This window comes from Hydra vulgaris, chromosome 03 (genome assembly GCF_038396675.1).
Source record: "Hydra vulgaris chromosome 03, alternate assembly HydraT2T_AEP".
Classification (NCBI taxonomy): Eukaryota; Metazoa; Cnidaria; class Hydrozoa; order Anthoathecata; family Hydridae; genus Hydra; species Hydra vulgaris.
The window spans coordinates 20,886,253-20,903,764 of NC_088922.1; the positions used below are offsets into that span (position 1 = coordinate 20,886,253).

The 17,512-nt window shown below is 27.1% G+C and overlaps 1 protein-coding gene across 1 annotated transcript; it reads left to right on the plus strand.

Annotated features, from left to right (window-relative positions):
* Positions 1–260: 260 nt before the first annotated feature.
* LOC136078012 (uncharacterized) lies at positions 261–17,390 on the plus strand. The gene is made up of 4 exons (XM_065792610.1): positions 261–585; positions 1,389–1,429; positions 1,552–1,717; positions 15,284–17,390. Exons 3-4 carry the CDS (start codon positions 1,594–1,596, stop codon positions 15,751–15,753), a joined length of 594 nt encoding a protein of 197 aa, XP_065648682.1. The 5' UTR covers positions 261–585; positions 1,389–1,429; positions 1,552–1,593; the 3' UTR covers positions 15,754–17,390.
* Positions 17,391–17,512: the final 122 nt, after the last annotated feature.

Sequence of the window (17,512 nt, forward strand, 5' to 3'; positions counted from 1 at the left end):
TTCTCTCTACACGTCCTTAGTTTTAATAGTCGCGCGAACAATTCTCGTTTGGCCAAAAATAAAAACCACGTGGGCTTTCCACGTGGAAAAAAAATATTTTATTTCACGTGGAGTTAAAATATCACTTTTGAATTTTTACATGTTGTTATTCAAATTTTTTACAAGGAAATCCCAAATTTATAAAACAGATCAACTTGACTGTTTTATTTACATGTAAATTTCAAACTTGACGTATTCAAAAATATTTGTCTCAACTACATTTTATTTAATTTATCAAAACAAACGACATTTTAAAAAGAAACTGAAACCTGTCTCATGTTGCTCTGTCTCATGTTGCTCAAATGTTAATGTTACAAGTATATACTATATGACTTTAGTATTAATAAATCATGAATAAACTAACACAAGAAGATGTTAACATTTTAAGGTCGTATTCAAACAATGTTATGTCACTGATTTCTTTTCTTGACGAAAGAGGCTTGGGTATTCTAAGTTGGACTAATGACATATGAAGAACCATTCTGCATCATATTGTTGACAGCAGTGGAAGTGCAGAATGTATTAAGCTATTGCTAGAAAAAAACGGTATACAGATAAAATGAGATTTATAAGGCTTTAAAGTAAGAATAATAGTGTATATCTAAAAATAAGACTCGAAAACTAGAAACGTATTATAGTAGAAAAGTTTAACAAAAGTTTGCCCAATAGAAAAATTTATGTTGAATAATATTATTTTTATTTGAAATATGTAACATTTATCATGTTAACATATTCAATTTAAAAGATAGTAGAATGTTTAAAGTTATAATAATAAGATAATATCTGAATAAAACACATATATTGATACATGTGATTTATGATTCTAATAATTTTTTTGACAATGTAAATAAGCAGAATGTCTTTATATTTATTGTTAAGACAGAGTGACAGAGTGCTAGTGTGAGAAGTCTTACAAAGCCAAAAAATACTTTTTTATTTAATTTAGGTAACATTGTTTTACCAACAAATATAATCTTTCAACATTCTTTTAAATTAAAACAAAGTCATGTAAAATAATTAGTAAACTATACTAAATTGTAGATATTTTTAGGTACATTTTACTAAAGCAAAGTAAGTTGTGCTACACTGAAGTTTTTTTTTTTTCACCATTAACTACTAAATAAAATTGCAATAAAAAAAAGCATAAAAAACTATTATAATAGAATTGATATTAGTATTTATGCACGACATACACTAAAAGAAAAAAACTGGTCACCAAACTTTTAAATGATGTTTAATTTAAGTTTTGTTTTTTACTAGATTAACAGGAAACCACAGAGTGTTTCCATAGAATTGTCAGTAGAATAAGATGTTTGTTAATTCTAGTAATAAGTACTTTTTTTTTTTAGCTAACCCAGATGCAGTTTCAGATATTGTTGACAAGTGCTCAGTGAGAACTACGTTATTTCAACTTTTTTCTAATTATTGTTGTTTGAATTAAGACTTGTTTATATATTTATACCAATTGTATAATTTTTAAGTATAAGGTTAATTTTTTTTAAAAATATTTAGACACCTCTACACTATGCTGCAAGAACTAATAATCTTGATTGTATGATTGTTTTGCTAGAATATGGGGCTAAAATAGGTATATTAAACAGTAATAGAAAACGTGCTATTGATCTTGCTACAGAATGGTACTCAACAGATTGCATAAATTATCTTCATAACATTTATGGTATGTGTATTCTGTATAAGCAATAATAGAACTAAAAAGTTAATTCTTTATTTGAAAAACTTTATTTTATATTTTAATGTATTCGATCAACGCACCAGTTGTTTAATAGAATAATTATTTCAATATATTAGAATTGTTTTTACATTTTTTCTCGCGTTTATAATTTTGATTATATTTTTTAAAAGTAAGAATAAATTGTTGATGTATTCTAGAATTAATTTAAGAGATGCATGCCTAATATGCAGCTTTACAATTTTCTTATATAACTTGACTATTAAAATCTTTTTCTTTGAAGTCTGATAATAGTTTGATACAAGTTATGCCAATAAATTGGTTGTTAAAAGAGATAATTAAGTAAACAAATGATTAGAAATTTTCTGTTTGTGGCTGCTGAGACAAAACAAAAAATAGGAGTTTGTCTCTTTTTTGGAATCTACTGACTAAAGTAGAGAAAACACGCAAAGAGTGAACATACATTGACTCAGGGATTTGGCTTGAGCAGGCACTCTTTTTATTAAACAAAATTTTTAAGTTATTAAATTAATACAAATTTAATACATAGATTTATTACAACTAAAACATTTTAATTTATCCTTTTTTAAAATATATACATATGCATTAATATATACTTATAAATACTTGATACTATTTTTTTAAAAATCTAATTGCAGGATCAATTTAAATAAATACATTAATAATTAAAAGTAATAACGATGCATATATATATATATATATATATATATATATATATATATATATATATATATATATATATATATATATATATATATATATATATATATATATATATATATTATATTATTATTATTATTTTTTATTATTAATGTATTCATTTAAATTGATCCTACAGTTAGATTTGGTTTAAAAAAATAGTATCAAAAGTCTTAATTCTAAAAAAAAGTATCAAAAGTCTTAATTCTAAAAACATCTGAGTATGGCTACATAATTTTTCATATCTAAAAAATATTTTTGTATATTTATTAATTTTTAATTTTTGTTTTGGGTTAAAAACCATACAAACTATCCTCTTTGTGTTAAAAGATATTAGTTAATAAGGCCTTGTTAATAATTACATTCTATAGTTTTTGAAGAGAAAACCAAGGTATAAGGACTATGTCATCAGCGTAACCAAGAATATTTAAAAAAAAATTCTTCCTATGTTGCATCTAATACTCATATTTTAAATTTGACATAATAAATTACTAATGCAAAACCTTATCAGTAACAGTGATAAGTTGTATATTTCACACGCCTCTAGATGTGTAGTAGTTAATAGCTTTCTTTGAATATCTTGTGCATAAAGTTGTAGAAAGCTTCTGTTTTAAACCAACTGAAAATCATCTAAATTGTCTGGTATATTTTTTTTAATAAAATATTTATGATATAGCTAGAGATACTGCAACCATCCTGTAATTGTTAATATCAGTTAGGTTGGATGCAGTAACTAGCCCAAAAAGTTAGGTTGGCCACTTAGCACTTTACTAAACTTCACTTTTTTTCTGACTTAAATCCTAAATTAAATCTTAAATCTTAAGTTTTTTCAAAACAAGAAGTAAAAAGAAATTTCAAGAAGATAATAATTGTCACCCTAACCCAAACCCTTAGTTGATGCAGCAACACTTACTTGTATGTTCTTCCTACATATGTTCTCCAAGTTAATGTATGTACTAAAGCCCTCATATTATTCTATTTTAGTTTGAAGTCACATTGCCAAGGTAAACACAATATATTAAATACACACACACACACTCACATATATATATATATATATGTCCCTGGTAGTACCGCGCTCAACTTGTTTCTCCGCGCAGAGGCCTTTTGTGTCAGGGTTTGTGTTTCGGAGTTATAGAGTTGGGAGAGGTTTATAACCAAAAAGTATTCTCCTCATCTATAATTTATTCTCGGCCTTAGGAGGTAAATCACAATATATGTATATATATATATATATATATATATATATATATATATATATATATATATATATATATATATATATATATATATATATATATATATATATATATATATATATATATATATATATATAATATATATATATACATAGTATATATATAGAAATATATATAGAAATAAAGTTATTATAATAAATGTAATAAAATATAATGTATTCTACATGCTCGATGTTTTAAAGAACAGAGCAATAATAAATTAGTAAAATCACTTATCTAATTCTGTCTTCCTTTAAAGACAAAATTAGATAAGCATTTATACTAGTTTATATATATATATATATATATATATATATATATATATATATATATATATATATATATATATATATATATATATATATATATACGTATATATACGTATATATATATATATATATATATATATATATATACATATATATATATATATGTATATATATATATATATATATATATATATATATATATATATATATATATACATATATATATATATATATATATATATATATATATATATATATATATATATATATATATATATATATATATATATATATATATTTATATACTAGGGTGGAGTGAATTTTAGTTTTTTTTACAATTCGTTTAGCCTGGGTGTGCAAAAGTTGTCTATTCATTTCAGAAATACTCTGGAAAAAGATCAATGCTCTTGGAAATTATCTTGAAGTGCCTCAAGACCTTTAAAATTTTAACGGGTCCCTAATATTATATAAAAAATTTTTTTTCAAAAGTATGTTATGTTGGGTCTCAAAAGAAGCAAAATTATATAAAAATTTCAAAAATAACAATTATTTTATAAAAAAATTATTATTTAAGATTTTTTTGAAATTATATTTAAAAAAAATTAACTTTTTTCATTTTTAGTTTAAAAGGTCATTTTTTCTGCAATAAACTATAAAATAACAAGGTTTTTTTTAAAATAATTGTTATTTTTGAAAATTTTGTAAAATTTTGCTTCTTTTGAGACCCAACATGACATACTTTTGAAAAACCTTTTTTTACATAATATTAGGTACCAATTAAAATTTTAAAGGTCTTGAGGCACCTCAAGATAATTTCCTAGAGCATTTATATTTTTCCAGAGTATTTCTAATATGAATAAACAACATTTGCATACCCAGGCTAAACGAATTGTAAAAAAAACAAAAATTCACTCCACCCTAATATATATATATTTTATATATATATATATATATATATATATATATATATATATATATATATATATATATATATATATATATATATATATATATATATATTGTTTATATATATATATATATATATATATATATATATATATATATATATATATACATATACATTGTTATATATATATATATATATATATATATATCTATCTATCTATCTATCTATCTATCTATATATATATATATATATATATATATATATATATATATATATATATATATATATATATATATATATATATATATATATTTATATCAATATATATATATATATATATCAATATATATATATATATATATATATATATATATATATATATATATATATTTTTTTTTTATTATTTATTTACTTTGCCGTAGCTCCTGGCCGGAGCAAGAAGAAGACAGGTTGTCTAATCACCGAGCCCCGTCACACAAAAATTTACATGCACAATAAATGATAAAAGACAAGAAGACAGTATAAATACAAAAACAAAAACAAATCAAATACTTCAGCAATAAAATAATTTGTTGCTAACAATCTTCCAGCAGAATAATTTTAAAAATAAAAAAGTAAAAACGACAGAAAATCATGAAAGTTATAAAAACACACAAAAAAAAATGCGTTGTTTAATTAAAAAAAAAAAAAAAGATATATATGTAAACATAAGTATTTGGGCTGATTATTTAATATCATCAAAAATATGAACGGAAAAGACAATTTTATTTTCGTTATCTTTTATACTAATGGTTAGAAACCATTTTAATAAAAGCTAAAGAAAGTGATAAAGATTTTTATTTATTTTCAAGCGATTCAGTCCAAACCTTTAAATTGTTTTCAAAAAAGGTATTTGAAATCTAATATATCGAATTCCATGTTCAGTAAATACCGTTTTGAATCATCCTTAAAACTTTGCAAAGTGCAGTTTAAAACGAAGTTTTGTTTTTTACTAAAGATTGGAAGAAATTTTTTCCAAACTATAGGTCCCCGATATTGAATTTGGTACGAACTTAATTTAAGAAGGTTTATGGGAACCACAAAGTTATTCACTGAAAATTTGGTTGGATATTTGTGGGAGATTTCATTAAAGTAGGATTGAAATGTTACTGGAGAAAACCCAAGTTTTGCTTTAAACATAAATAACATTACTTGATGAATATTAAGCTTATAAATAATTAAAGCTCCAAGCTGACGTAAGAGAGGTTCGCATTGTGTTTTTTTATTTGCCCCAAATACTATCCTGCAAGCATGTTTTTGTTTACTATAAATTTTTTTGAGTTCAGTGTGATTAGTGCTACCCCAGGAAATGTTACAGTATGAAAGATAACTGTGTATAAACGAAAAATATAAACTTTTTAACGACTCGTTATTAAGAAAAGGTTTTGTTCGGTATAACATGGCAATATTTTTTGAGATCTTACCTTCAATATATTTAATATGAAATTTCCATGACAATTTTTCATCTAAGAGCACTGAGAAAGTTTGTAGTCAATTCCCTTTTAATTATTTTATTATTGATTAAAAGATTGGGTAGTTTAAGAGGAATATTCTCGGCTTTAATAGGTTTATGGAATAGGATAAATTTTGTTTTCTCTACATTTAATGATAGTCGGTTACTTATAAACCACTCGTTGATCTTATCTAATTCTTCGTTAAATATTTTAAAAAGAACAGTAATATCTTTGTGAGAATAAAACAAACTAGTGTCATCTGCAAATAAGATAGTATTTAATACTTTTGATGATAAATATAAGTCATTTATATAAAGTAAGAACAATAATGGTCCCAAAATAGAACCTTGGGGTACTCCACAAGTTATTAAGTTGTTTTTTAAGTCTTTTGTTTCTTTAAGTACAAATTGCTTTCTGTTAGTTAAGTATGATTTAAACCAAAGTAAACTTTGATTTTTAACACCATAGTTTTCTAATTTTTTCAAAAGAATTTCATGATTTACTGTGTCGAAAGCTTTGGATAAATCAATAAAAACCCCTATTGTATAGCAATCACTATTAAATCCATTTGATATATGTTTAACTAATTCAATTATTGCATGGTTAGTAGAATGATTTTTTTAAAACCGTATTGATTTTTGTATAAAATCTTATTTTCAGATAGATATTTATAAAGTCTGTTGTACATAATGCGTTCAATTAGTTTAGAAAAGCAGGGTAAGACTGAGATTGGTCTGTAGTTTGAAATATTGGTCTCATCGCCAGATTTGAAAATAGGTGTTATTTTTGCAATTTTTAGTTTATCTGGAATATGACCTGATTTAAGGGAGAGATTAAAAATGTGGAATAATGAGGGTTCGATAATATCAAAAACAGATTTAATTACATTAACATTAATTTGATCTATACCTGCACTTTTATTTTTTTTCAGACTATTAAAAGCAGTATGTAGTTCGCTTTTGGTTAAAATCGGTTCTTCCATAATTAAATCAGTTGTTGCAAGATATGAATCAATTTTTTTTTGACCAACTGGAATTTTCGCTGCTAGGTTTGGGCCAACATCAAGAAAAAAATTGTTTAATTTCTCAATAATAACTTCTTTATGATAAATCATTTTTCCCTCAATAATAAGTTTTTGCGGTAAGTTATTTTTTTCAATTTTATTTTTCCCAATTAAGTCTCTAATATCACTCCGAGTTTTTTGAGGGTTTCCTTTGTTTTTTTTCAAGCAGTTTAGCATAGTAATTTACTTTTGATCGTTTTTTAGTTTTTTCAAATAAACTTTTATAATTTTTGTAATTAGTTTCATTTTTATAAGTTTTATTTTTTAAATATTTATCATACAATTTTTGTTTTTTCCTTAATGATTTTAGTAGGCCTTTGGTCATCCATGGGGATACAACCGACTTTGAGTTTGTTACTTTCACTTTTAAAGGAAATGCCTTATCATACATTTTAGAAAATTGGTTTAGAAATAAATTATAAGCATTATTTACATCGTGTGATTGCAGTACAAGATTCCAATCGACGTAATTATTTAATAAATATTTAAATTGGCATATGGAACCTTCATTGATTTGACTCATGAATACTGTTGATTTGTGGGTAGCATTATTTAGAGTAACGCTCTCAGTAATAAGGAATATAGGAAAATGATCGGTTAAATCAGTCTTGATTATACCAGTTTTAAAACGACTATTATGAAAATACCAGTTTTAAAATGACTATTATAACATTATTTAATAATGTCGATGATTTTTTAGTTACTCTTGTTGCTTTGTTTATAGTTGGGATAAGGTTGTATTCGAGAAGAATATCAATAAAAGTTTTTGCTTCACTATTTAAGGCATGGTTGAGTAAGTCAATGTTGATATCCCCAACTACGTAAACATGCTTTTGCAATATATTTTTTGTGTTTCGGAATGTGCGCAGATAAGTTTTGAATGTTTGAGCAATTTCAAAACTATGGATCTGACTTTTTTTATTGTCTCTAGAACCAGTTCTATGTGCCCTTTCTATTTTTATATCTTTTAACCCAAGAGTTTCTTCAAATAATTTTAACACTTTAGCCTCACTATCACTCCAACTTTCATTTTTGCTTTCCTTTAAACCATCGACTCTCAGATTGTTTCTTCTGGATCTATCTTCTATTTCTCTAAGCTTACTTTATAGTTTTAATATCTCGCTGTTGTCTTTTAGCTTTGAACTTATCTCTTTTGTTTTTGATTTCACAAGTTCAAATTTTTCTGAAGCAATATCGTCATTGAGTTGAATAAATTTTTTCATTTCAAGTAAATCATTTTCTAAGGAGACTACTTTTTTATTTGTTCTAAATCATTTTCGAATTTATTTATTTTTATTAGGTTCTTTATATTTTCTTTTTCGTACTTGTCAAGTCTCTCAGTGAACATTTTCAAGTTCGCAACTGTTAAAGACGCAAAGCTTTTCTCTTGTTTTTTCAAAAGTTTTTTGGTTTCATCTAAGTTTGCATTGCGTATGATAAGATATATCAATATATAAATATATATATATATATATATATATATATATATAATATATATATATATATATATATATATATATATATATATATATATATATATATATATATATATATATATATATATATATATATTTAAACAACTTTAAAATGTATTCTACAAAGTAGAGTGCTCAATGTCCTTAAAAGAACAGAGCAATTATAAATTAGTAGAAAACCACTTAAAAAAAATTTTATTTTATTTAACACCCCCTATAACATTTTAAAGTTACGTTACGTCTTAATCGGTTACAATTAGTAACAAGGTTATATTCTCTAACTTTTAATTAAATATTAAGTAAATAAACTTGATAATGCAGTAAATGTTTGTTTTATAATGCCGTATTGGTAAAAATCATCTTTTATTTTATTTTTATTGTAAAATAGCTTCGTCTCAATTGGTTACTTTGTCACAGAAAAAAAAAAAATTCTCAATTCGCAACGTTACGTCTCAATTGGTTTTCTTTTTAACTTTATAAAGTGTAACCAAATAAGATGTAACGTAACGTTACTAAATATAGATTCGAGACGTAACTAAATTACGTGACGTAAATGGATTTTATTTAACGTAACATTATGTCTTAATTGGTTACACTCTAACAAGTATCAAGATAGACGTAAGGTAACGTAAAATAAATTAGATTTGTTTTTTTTTTTATTTTTTTTTTTATTACAAAATAATAAATATTTACAATTTTTTATAACATTAACTAAGTTTTTATGTTTTTACAATATATGGTATTACAAAGCTAGCGTAAATATATACATTTTTTGTTTTTTTAAATTTTATTACATTATTTTTGAATTTTTAATTATTTATTTTTTTGTGTTTTTTGATTTTATATTTTTTTGTGTTTTTTGGTTTTATATTTTTTTGTATTTTTTTGTTTTTAATTTTTTTTGCCGTTGTGCGGAAAGAAATCAAGAGTTTAGATTAGGTAAAAAGAGAGAAGAAATTTCAAATTAGGTTAAGGAGAGGTTCATAAGGAAAAAGAAAGATTTATATCTAAAAAAATTTAAAAAAGGAATTACAGGACTTTTACATAAACATTACGTTACGAACACTATAGATAAAAAAATTAATGTGCTAAAATAATATTTCATATATTAAGGTCTGGCAGTGATTTGCTAATTTTATATAATAATAAGTTTGTTGTATAACATAAAAAAATTGCAAGATGGAAGAAAGTCTTTACTAAACATACCACGAGCCGTTGTTTTATTTCAGCTCATATGTTTAGTTTCAGACTTCCATTCTCTACTTGACAGAAAACATTTTTTATACAAAAATACTCACAGAAAATGTCCGCGGTGTTTCTGCGGACATGATAATTATATTTTAAGGTAATAATATGCCTGATGTTCCTGATTATTACCCTGATCACTGCCATTGGGTGAATTTTTTTGTTACTAAACATGTGGTGGCATCTACTGTTCCATATTGCACTCATGATGGTTTGAGTGAGTGTCAACAGCAGCTGCGAAGTGGGGCTTTTCTCCGATAAACTCGCTGTTTCAATCGAGAAAATCGAATTTATCGGAGAAAAGTTGTTTCGGGATGTCAAGGAGTTATACACATGTTTAAAATATTCCCAAATTTCGACAGAAGGAGGACAGTAGGCAAAGATATGCATGTTGTCCTCGATTTTACCACAAGTTTTGCATTTGTTATTTTTGACGATCTGTTGCCTTGTGCTTTTGGCTAGCAAGGCCGCAGAAGGTAAACTGTTGTGTAAGAAACGAAAGAGGATGTTTTGAGTCGGTCCGCATGCGTGGGAGGTGAAGTTTTTTTTCCAAATTTGGGTCCACGGCATTGTTGTTTTTGTTGAACTGTTCCAAAAAAGTTCTGCTGGCACGACTGTCTTTTTGTTTTTTGCCACTTCTAAGTAAAAATTTTTTGTTGTTTTTAGGGGGATGTTAAAAAGGGACCCGTTTTTGCCTAATATTTCTATTGTTGTTTTGTAGTACTGAGACGTTTTGTTGTCCCAGTGTTTCGGAAAATTGTTCTGCTTTAAAAAGTTCCAGCTTAGGTTTTGGTTCGTAAATTTTATAAGTGAACTCGCCAACCAATACTTTGAAAAGTAGTAATAATCGTGAGCTTTGTCCTCTTCGCATTCTTTCAGTTGAAAGAGTGTTTTGAGGCGAAGTGCAAGACTTTGCTCCTTCGGTGATAAAATTCCGAGACCCCCGCTTTTGACGGGTAAGAAAAGTGTCTCTCTCTTGACCGGATTGTAATTGGTCTTTTGCCACAGATTTTCGAAAATGGCTCTGTGCAGACGTTCTATTACCCATTCGGGAACGGGCAGCACGTTTGCCAGAAACCATACTTTTGACATTGCAAACCATTTATCAACATGGTCTTTCCCCTAAGTGACAAAGTACGTAGTCCCAGAAACTTGAGTTTTTTCTCTATTTTGTTTAGAGTTACTAACCAGTTGAAATTGGTAGTATCGCTCAGTCTGGTGTAAAAAGTAACACCTAAAATTTTGAAACCGGTGTTGTTGTTCCACTCTATGCCGTCCAATTCCGGGTACATTTTGGGATCAAAACCCCCAAGGGCGAGACCCTTGGTTTTTGAGGCATTGATCACTGAACCACTTGCTTTTTCAAACAGTTTTACTTTTTCGAAGAAACAACGGACTGATTTTACGTCCCTGGCAAAAAAGTTCGAATCGTCTGCGTACTGCTGTATTTTAAGGGGTTTAGGTGTACCTGGTAGCGGGAAACCCTCTATTCTGCCATCTGCTCTGATCACCAAAGCGAGAGCTTCGGCGACAAAAACATACAGCAAGAGAGAGAGAGGGGATCACCCTGTCTAACTCCCCTTTCCGTAGGGAAGGAGGCTGACAGGAAACCGCAATTCAGAACAGATGCCGAAACTTCTGAATATAAGGTGTTAACAAAAGATACAAAATTTTCTCCGAGATTGAATTTTCGGAGAATCTGAAGCAGAAACGCACGATCGACTTTATCAAACGCCTTTTCTTGGTCTATTGACAAAATGAAACTAGGTAGATTTTTTAATTGCGCGTAATCTATAAGATCACGGACTAAATGTAAATTTGAGAATATTGTTCTACCTGGCATTCCGCAAGTTTGATTTGGTTCTATAATTTTCCCCATTACTTTTGCCAGTCTTAGGGCCAGCGCTTTTGTGATTATTTTGTAATCAGCGCCGATTAGGGATATGGGCCTCCAGTTTTTGCATTCGGTAAGATCTCCTTGTTTGGGGATCAGTGAAATAATAGATTTCTTCATAGAGTGGCTGGTGTTTTTTTCTACGAAAAGTATTTCGTAGGCAAGTTCTTCAAAATCTTTTTCTAAAATGTGCCAAAAGGTTTTATAAAATTCAGCTGGAAGTCCGTCAAAGATTTGTGACGCGTTAAATTCGTGAAATAATTTTTTATAACTACGTAACAACATGTGTAAGATGGTTACAGTAAAAATGATATATATAAGGAATTAGATTGCTTGTGGGTTAGTTTTTTTAAAAGTACTTTGTTTATAACAATGGCCTGGACAAATGTATTCAATGCATTTACAATATTTTTAAATAAACAAAATTGTTAAATACTGTAACTCATTTATGAGTTTTGGTATTTAACAATGCATTTGTCGAGACATTAGTAACTAAAAAAAGTTTTAGAAAAATATTTTTTTGTTAAAAAATTCAAATCGCAAAGTTGCAATTATTTAGTTGCAATTTGACGAATCGAAAAGTTTTTTTCGTGATAAATTTGTTATAAAAAAAAATTAGAACTAATTTTTTGTACATTGCTGAAAGTTTAAAAAAGTGCCAGTATGGTTTTTTTTAACTTATAATTATAAGTTAAGAAAAAACCATAACGATTGTAATTATAACAGTGCACTTTTAAAAAGCGTAAACTAATACGCAACAAAACGTCAAAAAAATCTATACGTATTTTAATTGCGTCTCATATTTAGATTATATAAAGTTACGTTACGTTTTATTTAGTCAAAAGCTATTAAGTTTATAAGTTTAAAAAATAAACTTTTTTAAATAAAACCCACAAGCAATCAAATCTTATTATGTTATAGAAAATTAATTTTTTTAAACATAAAAGATTGCGTGTAATTCCGATATCTTATAAAATAAATAAATTAACTTGGTAGTGGGTTTTATTTAAAGAAACTTCTTTTAACTCTTATAAGTAACATAAATTGTTAAAATATCGGAAAACGGCATATAAAAACAATTTAATAGTAAATGAAACAATACACAGTTAATGTATGAACACTCTATTGCGCATGTACCTATTTTAGTCAGTCGATGTATGGACATTCTTTGCGCTTGTCCCTGTTTAAATCAGGCGATTCGTTTTATATTAAATTTATTCATTAATGAATATTGACTTAAATTTAAATACATAACAATTTTGTTTTAAAAACTCGATTAAACTTTAAACAATTTAACTTAGAGCTTTTGGCAAAAAGATAATAAAAAGTATTAACGGAGCGGATCCGCGATTTTCCTAGTTTGCTTTATAATTACAATTATTTTGGCTTATATGTTAACACAACTCTCATTAAATTAAACATTTTACATTATTCACCGGATCATTCTAGTTTGCACGTTTTCGAATTGGAAATTAATCACTATCCACGTTTTACAAGTTAAAACTAACTACCTCGTTCGTCTTTTATCACCTATTTATCTTATATATATTGTATCAACTGGTTATTCGTACATACGCAGAATTAACGCCGCTTTAATGTTTGAGATACCCAAGAAACCCAAGAAAAGTAATTATTTTATTATTTTTTGTGTTTTTTTGAATAAACACACACATGGATTAGCTTGTGTGTACCTAGAGTACATATGTATGTACTCTTGGGAACTAAACTTTAAGTATATTTATGAGTTTGTTTTAACAATATTTTTTCCATCCATTTTATAAATATTTCATCTATGCATATCAATACATGTTTTTAGTGTTTCCATTTTACTATGTATTTTTTATTGAAGTATACCAATTATATGTTGAGGTTTGAAGGTTGTCTCTTGTGCTAATTTGTGTAATTTTTTCTTAAAAATATATTACTGTTTAATATTAATGGGATAATGATATGGTGTTTGGCTCTTAGTTAGGCATGCGTACATAAATGCATATTTTTTAAGCTTTAATTTTGCCATGCCTTTTACAAATTTAAAAAAATAACTATTCCAGTTTTTGAGTTTTTTATCTCCCATTTATTAACATTTTTTAGCGCTTTTTAACTTAAAATCACCCGTTTCCATTACTTTTTTAAATGTGGCTCAAAGCGCTTAAGTTCTACTTACCCCCTCCATTCTGATCTACTACATTAAGGGATTGTCCATAAAAGTACGTATGCTTGGATGCGGTAGAGGGAGTCTGTACACGGCGTACATACGATTGGGGTGGAGGGGGGCAGGGTTCAATTATAAAAGAAAGAAGACACTAAACTAAAAGAAACATAAAACGTTAGGTAGGTATGTTAAAAGCGTAGGTTCTTTTATTGAGGTGGAGGGTACTAAAAAAAAGCGTATATCAAAATGCGGGGTAGGGGGAAGAAGGGTTGAAATAAAAACGTACGTACTTAATGAACGACTTCTAATTAGAAATACGTTTATACAATTAGCAATGATAATTAAAATTTTGTTTGAATTTTTCGGCTTTTAAACTATACATAAGGGGTGTTTAAAAAAAATTTTATTTTAAAATGAAAATACACAAGAAATCAAATTTGAAGCAAATATGAAAAAAAATACGATTACAAAAAAAAATTCTAAAAGTATTGACATTTACCTTGTGCTCAAGCAGCAAAATACCCCGGAAAATGCCCTAAATTGTTTCCGAACTATTTGGCTTTGAGCGCAAGGTAAATCACAATATTTTCTGAAAAATATGTTTTCTTATATGATAATGACCCAAATTTTTTTAGATTGTTATGTATTCCGGTTTTTTCATAAATGTTGTTTAAATTAAAAAATCGATTTAGGAAAAAAAAAAACTATGGGCAAAAACGCAATAACCCAGCTAACACACCAGCGCTTGGCCAACGTTGACCCAATGCTTCTTGTAACATTGGCACAACGTTGGCATCCAGCGTTGGGCCGATTCCTTGATGGCCGCCGGGCATACATTGGCCCGATTACATTGGCCCAATGCAGTTTAGCCGGCAAAGTTTATTCAAAAAAAAAAAACTTTAAAGTTTTGTTTTTTTGAATAAACTTTTTTGAGTAAACATCGTGTAATAATTTTAAACTAACTCTTACTCTTATATAAACTTTGCTCATTCTTCCCTGAGGCTTTCACGGATGCATGCATTTCCTTAAAGTAACTGGTTTTCGAGTCCAGTTCGAATCAATCTTTAAAGAGTTTTAAATTTTTTGTTTTCTCTTTAGATTTGATATATTTATATTATGGCTACAAATTAGAATTTAGAATTGATCCTTCCACAAAAAGAAAGCGTCGAAAATTATTAAAAAAGTGCAACAGAATGTTTTCGAACAATACTTTAGCGCAGCCAATGACTCGTTTAATGAGTGAAACTATTTGTAGTAGCGACAATTTGTTGAAGGAAGACCAAATTGAAGCAACACCTATTGACTATTCCAAAAAAGATATTTTTAATTATAATTCAGAAGGTAATGTATCAGATACAAGTAGCGATCAGCTGACAGACTCATCATTATCAGTATCTGATATCGATATATCTACTGATGGTGAAAATGGTAATGTTGCTAATGTTAGCAAATCTTTAAAAGATTTTGGAATCGAAACTGGTCAAAGCTATGCCAATATGAAAGTTCTCTTAGAAAAAATGATTACTCATCACCCTGAATTACCCAGAGATCCACGCACAGCTGTTTGATATTTCTAAAAAAGCAATTTCTCCTAACTTACGTGATGTTTTTCCTGGTAAATACTACCATTTTGGTATTCAAAATGGTTTATGCCAACTCATACCTATTTTGAAGCAAGCTAGTTTGATTGGTGAAAATAATGTATTTAAATTAAATATTGGTATTGATGGTTTACCTTTGTGTAAGAGCACGATTGTTGGATTTTGACCTATTACTGCTGCAATTGATAAGATCAGTAATTCAGTATTTTTAGTTGGGTTGTATTATGGTGAAAATAAACCATAATCATGTCAAGAATTTACATTTGATTTAATAAATGAAATGAAAATTTTTTCGGAATTCGGATTTGTTTTTGAAGAAATTACTTACTACGTCGAATTTTTATTTTCCAATTGCGATATGCTGCAAAATCATTCTTGAAATGCGTAAAAGGTCATACTGCTTATTTTGGTTGCGATAGATGTAAAATTAAAGGAACAAATTTCAAACATCGCAGAATATATGAGGGTGAATCAACCTTAAGAACTAATGATTCCTTTAGGAATAGACGTCAAGAAGAACATCATCACGAAATGTCACCTTTTGAGTCGATTGCCCATCTTGATATGATTAAATTCTTTCCTTTTGACTATATGCACCTTTTTTGTACAGGAGTATTTGTGCGTTATTTAGAAATTTTACGAAGTGGTCAATTGCCCTATCGTCTAAGTGTAAGTGGTATGGACAATTTAAACACCGATATATCAATTAGTCATAACTGTACCCCTTTTGAATTTCCCAGAAAACCACGTAGTATGAACCATCTTAATATGTGGAAAGCAACTGAAACACGATATTTTTGTTTGTATCTTGGACCGCTTTTATTGCAACGTCATGTGTATAAAGAATATTTCCATAATTTTTTGTTGTTATCAACAATATTTAGATTTATTTGTCATCCAATTTTGAGCATTTCTTTAAACAGTTATTGTACAGACCTAGTCAAAACATTTATTACAAACTCAGCACTTCTTTTTGGTCGTGAATTTATTACTATGAATGTCCATTGTATGCTTCATATTGTTGATGACTGTAAAGTATTTGGGTGTGTTGATAATTTTAGTTGTTTTCAATCGGAAAATTTTATGCGATTTATAAGACAATTGGTTAAATCGCCGAATCTTCCATTGCAACAAGCTGTAAATAAAATGCTTAACAGAGGTCAAAATTTAAGGCAGCGAAAATCAATTGCTTTGAAACTTAAAAGTTTTTGTAAACTATCATTGTGTTTTTTTTATAACAAAACTACAAAGATTTCATATTACGCTAAATGTTATTTTAAAACATTTTTGTTGTCAAATAAAAAACCAAATTGTTATGTTATGCTTTTAGACAAAAAGATTGTTAAGATACGTAATATATAATAGCAATTGAAATGATGATATATGGTTAAAAGCATGTTACTTATTGGAACAAACTTATGCGTATGATTATCACCTAAAGTCTTCTGTGTTAGATATTTATAAAGGAACACATTTTTCTAAATCTTTAACTAAAGTTCCTATTAATTTAGTTTATTGTAAACTATTTTCGTACAAAAATAATTTTACTCCAATTTTGCATACTTGTAATACTTAAATTATCTTAATAATATTAGTTTTTGCAAGCAATTTGTTTTTTATTAATTTATTTATGCTTTATTTATGTGTTGTAATTCCAATTACTATTTTTGCGTTTAACTATTAAATATGAAGATTTAAAAATGGTTAATTTTTTTAAACAACGTAC

Bases quoted from the DNA above. Each gene is read 5' to 3' on its own strand.
- LOC136078012 (XM_065792610.1), top strand. From the start codon at position 1,594: ATGATTGTTTTGCTAGAATATGGGGCTAAAATAGGTATATTAAACAGT. The intron at 1,718-15,283 runs GTATGTGTATTC...TTTTCTCTTTAG, and splicing joins TTATCTTCATAACATTTATG to ATTTGATATATTTATATTAT.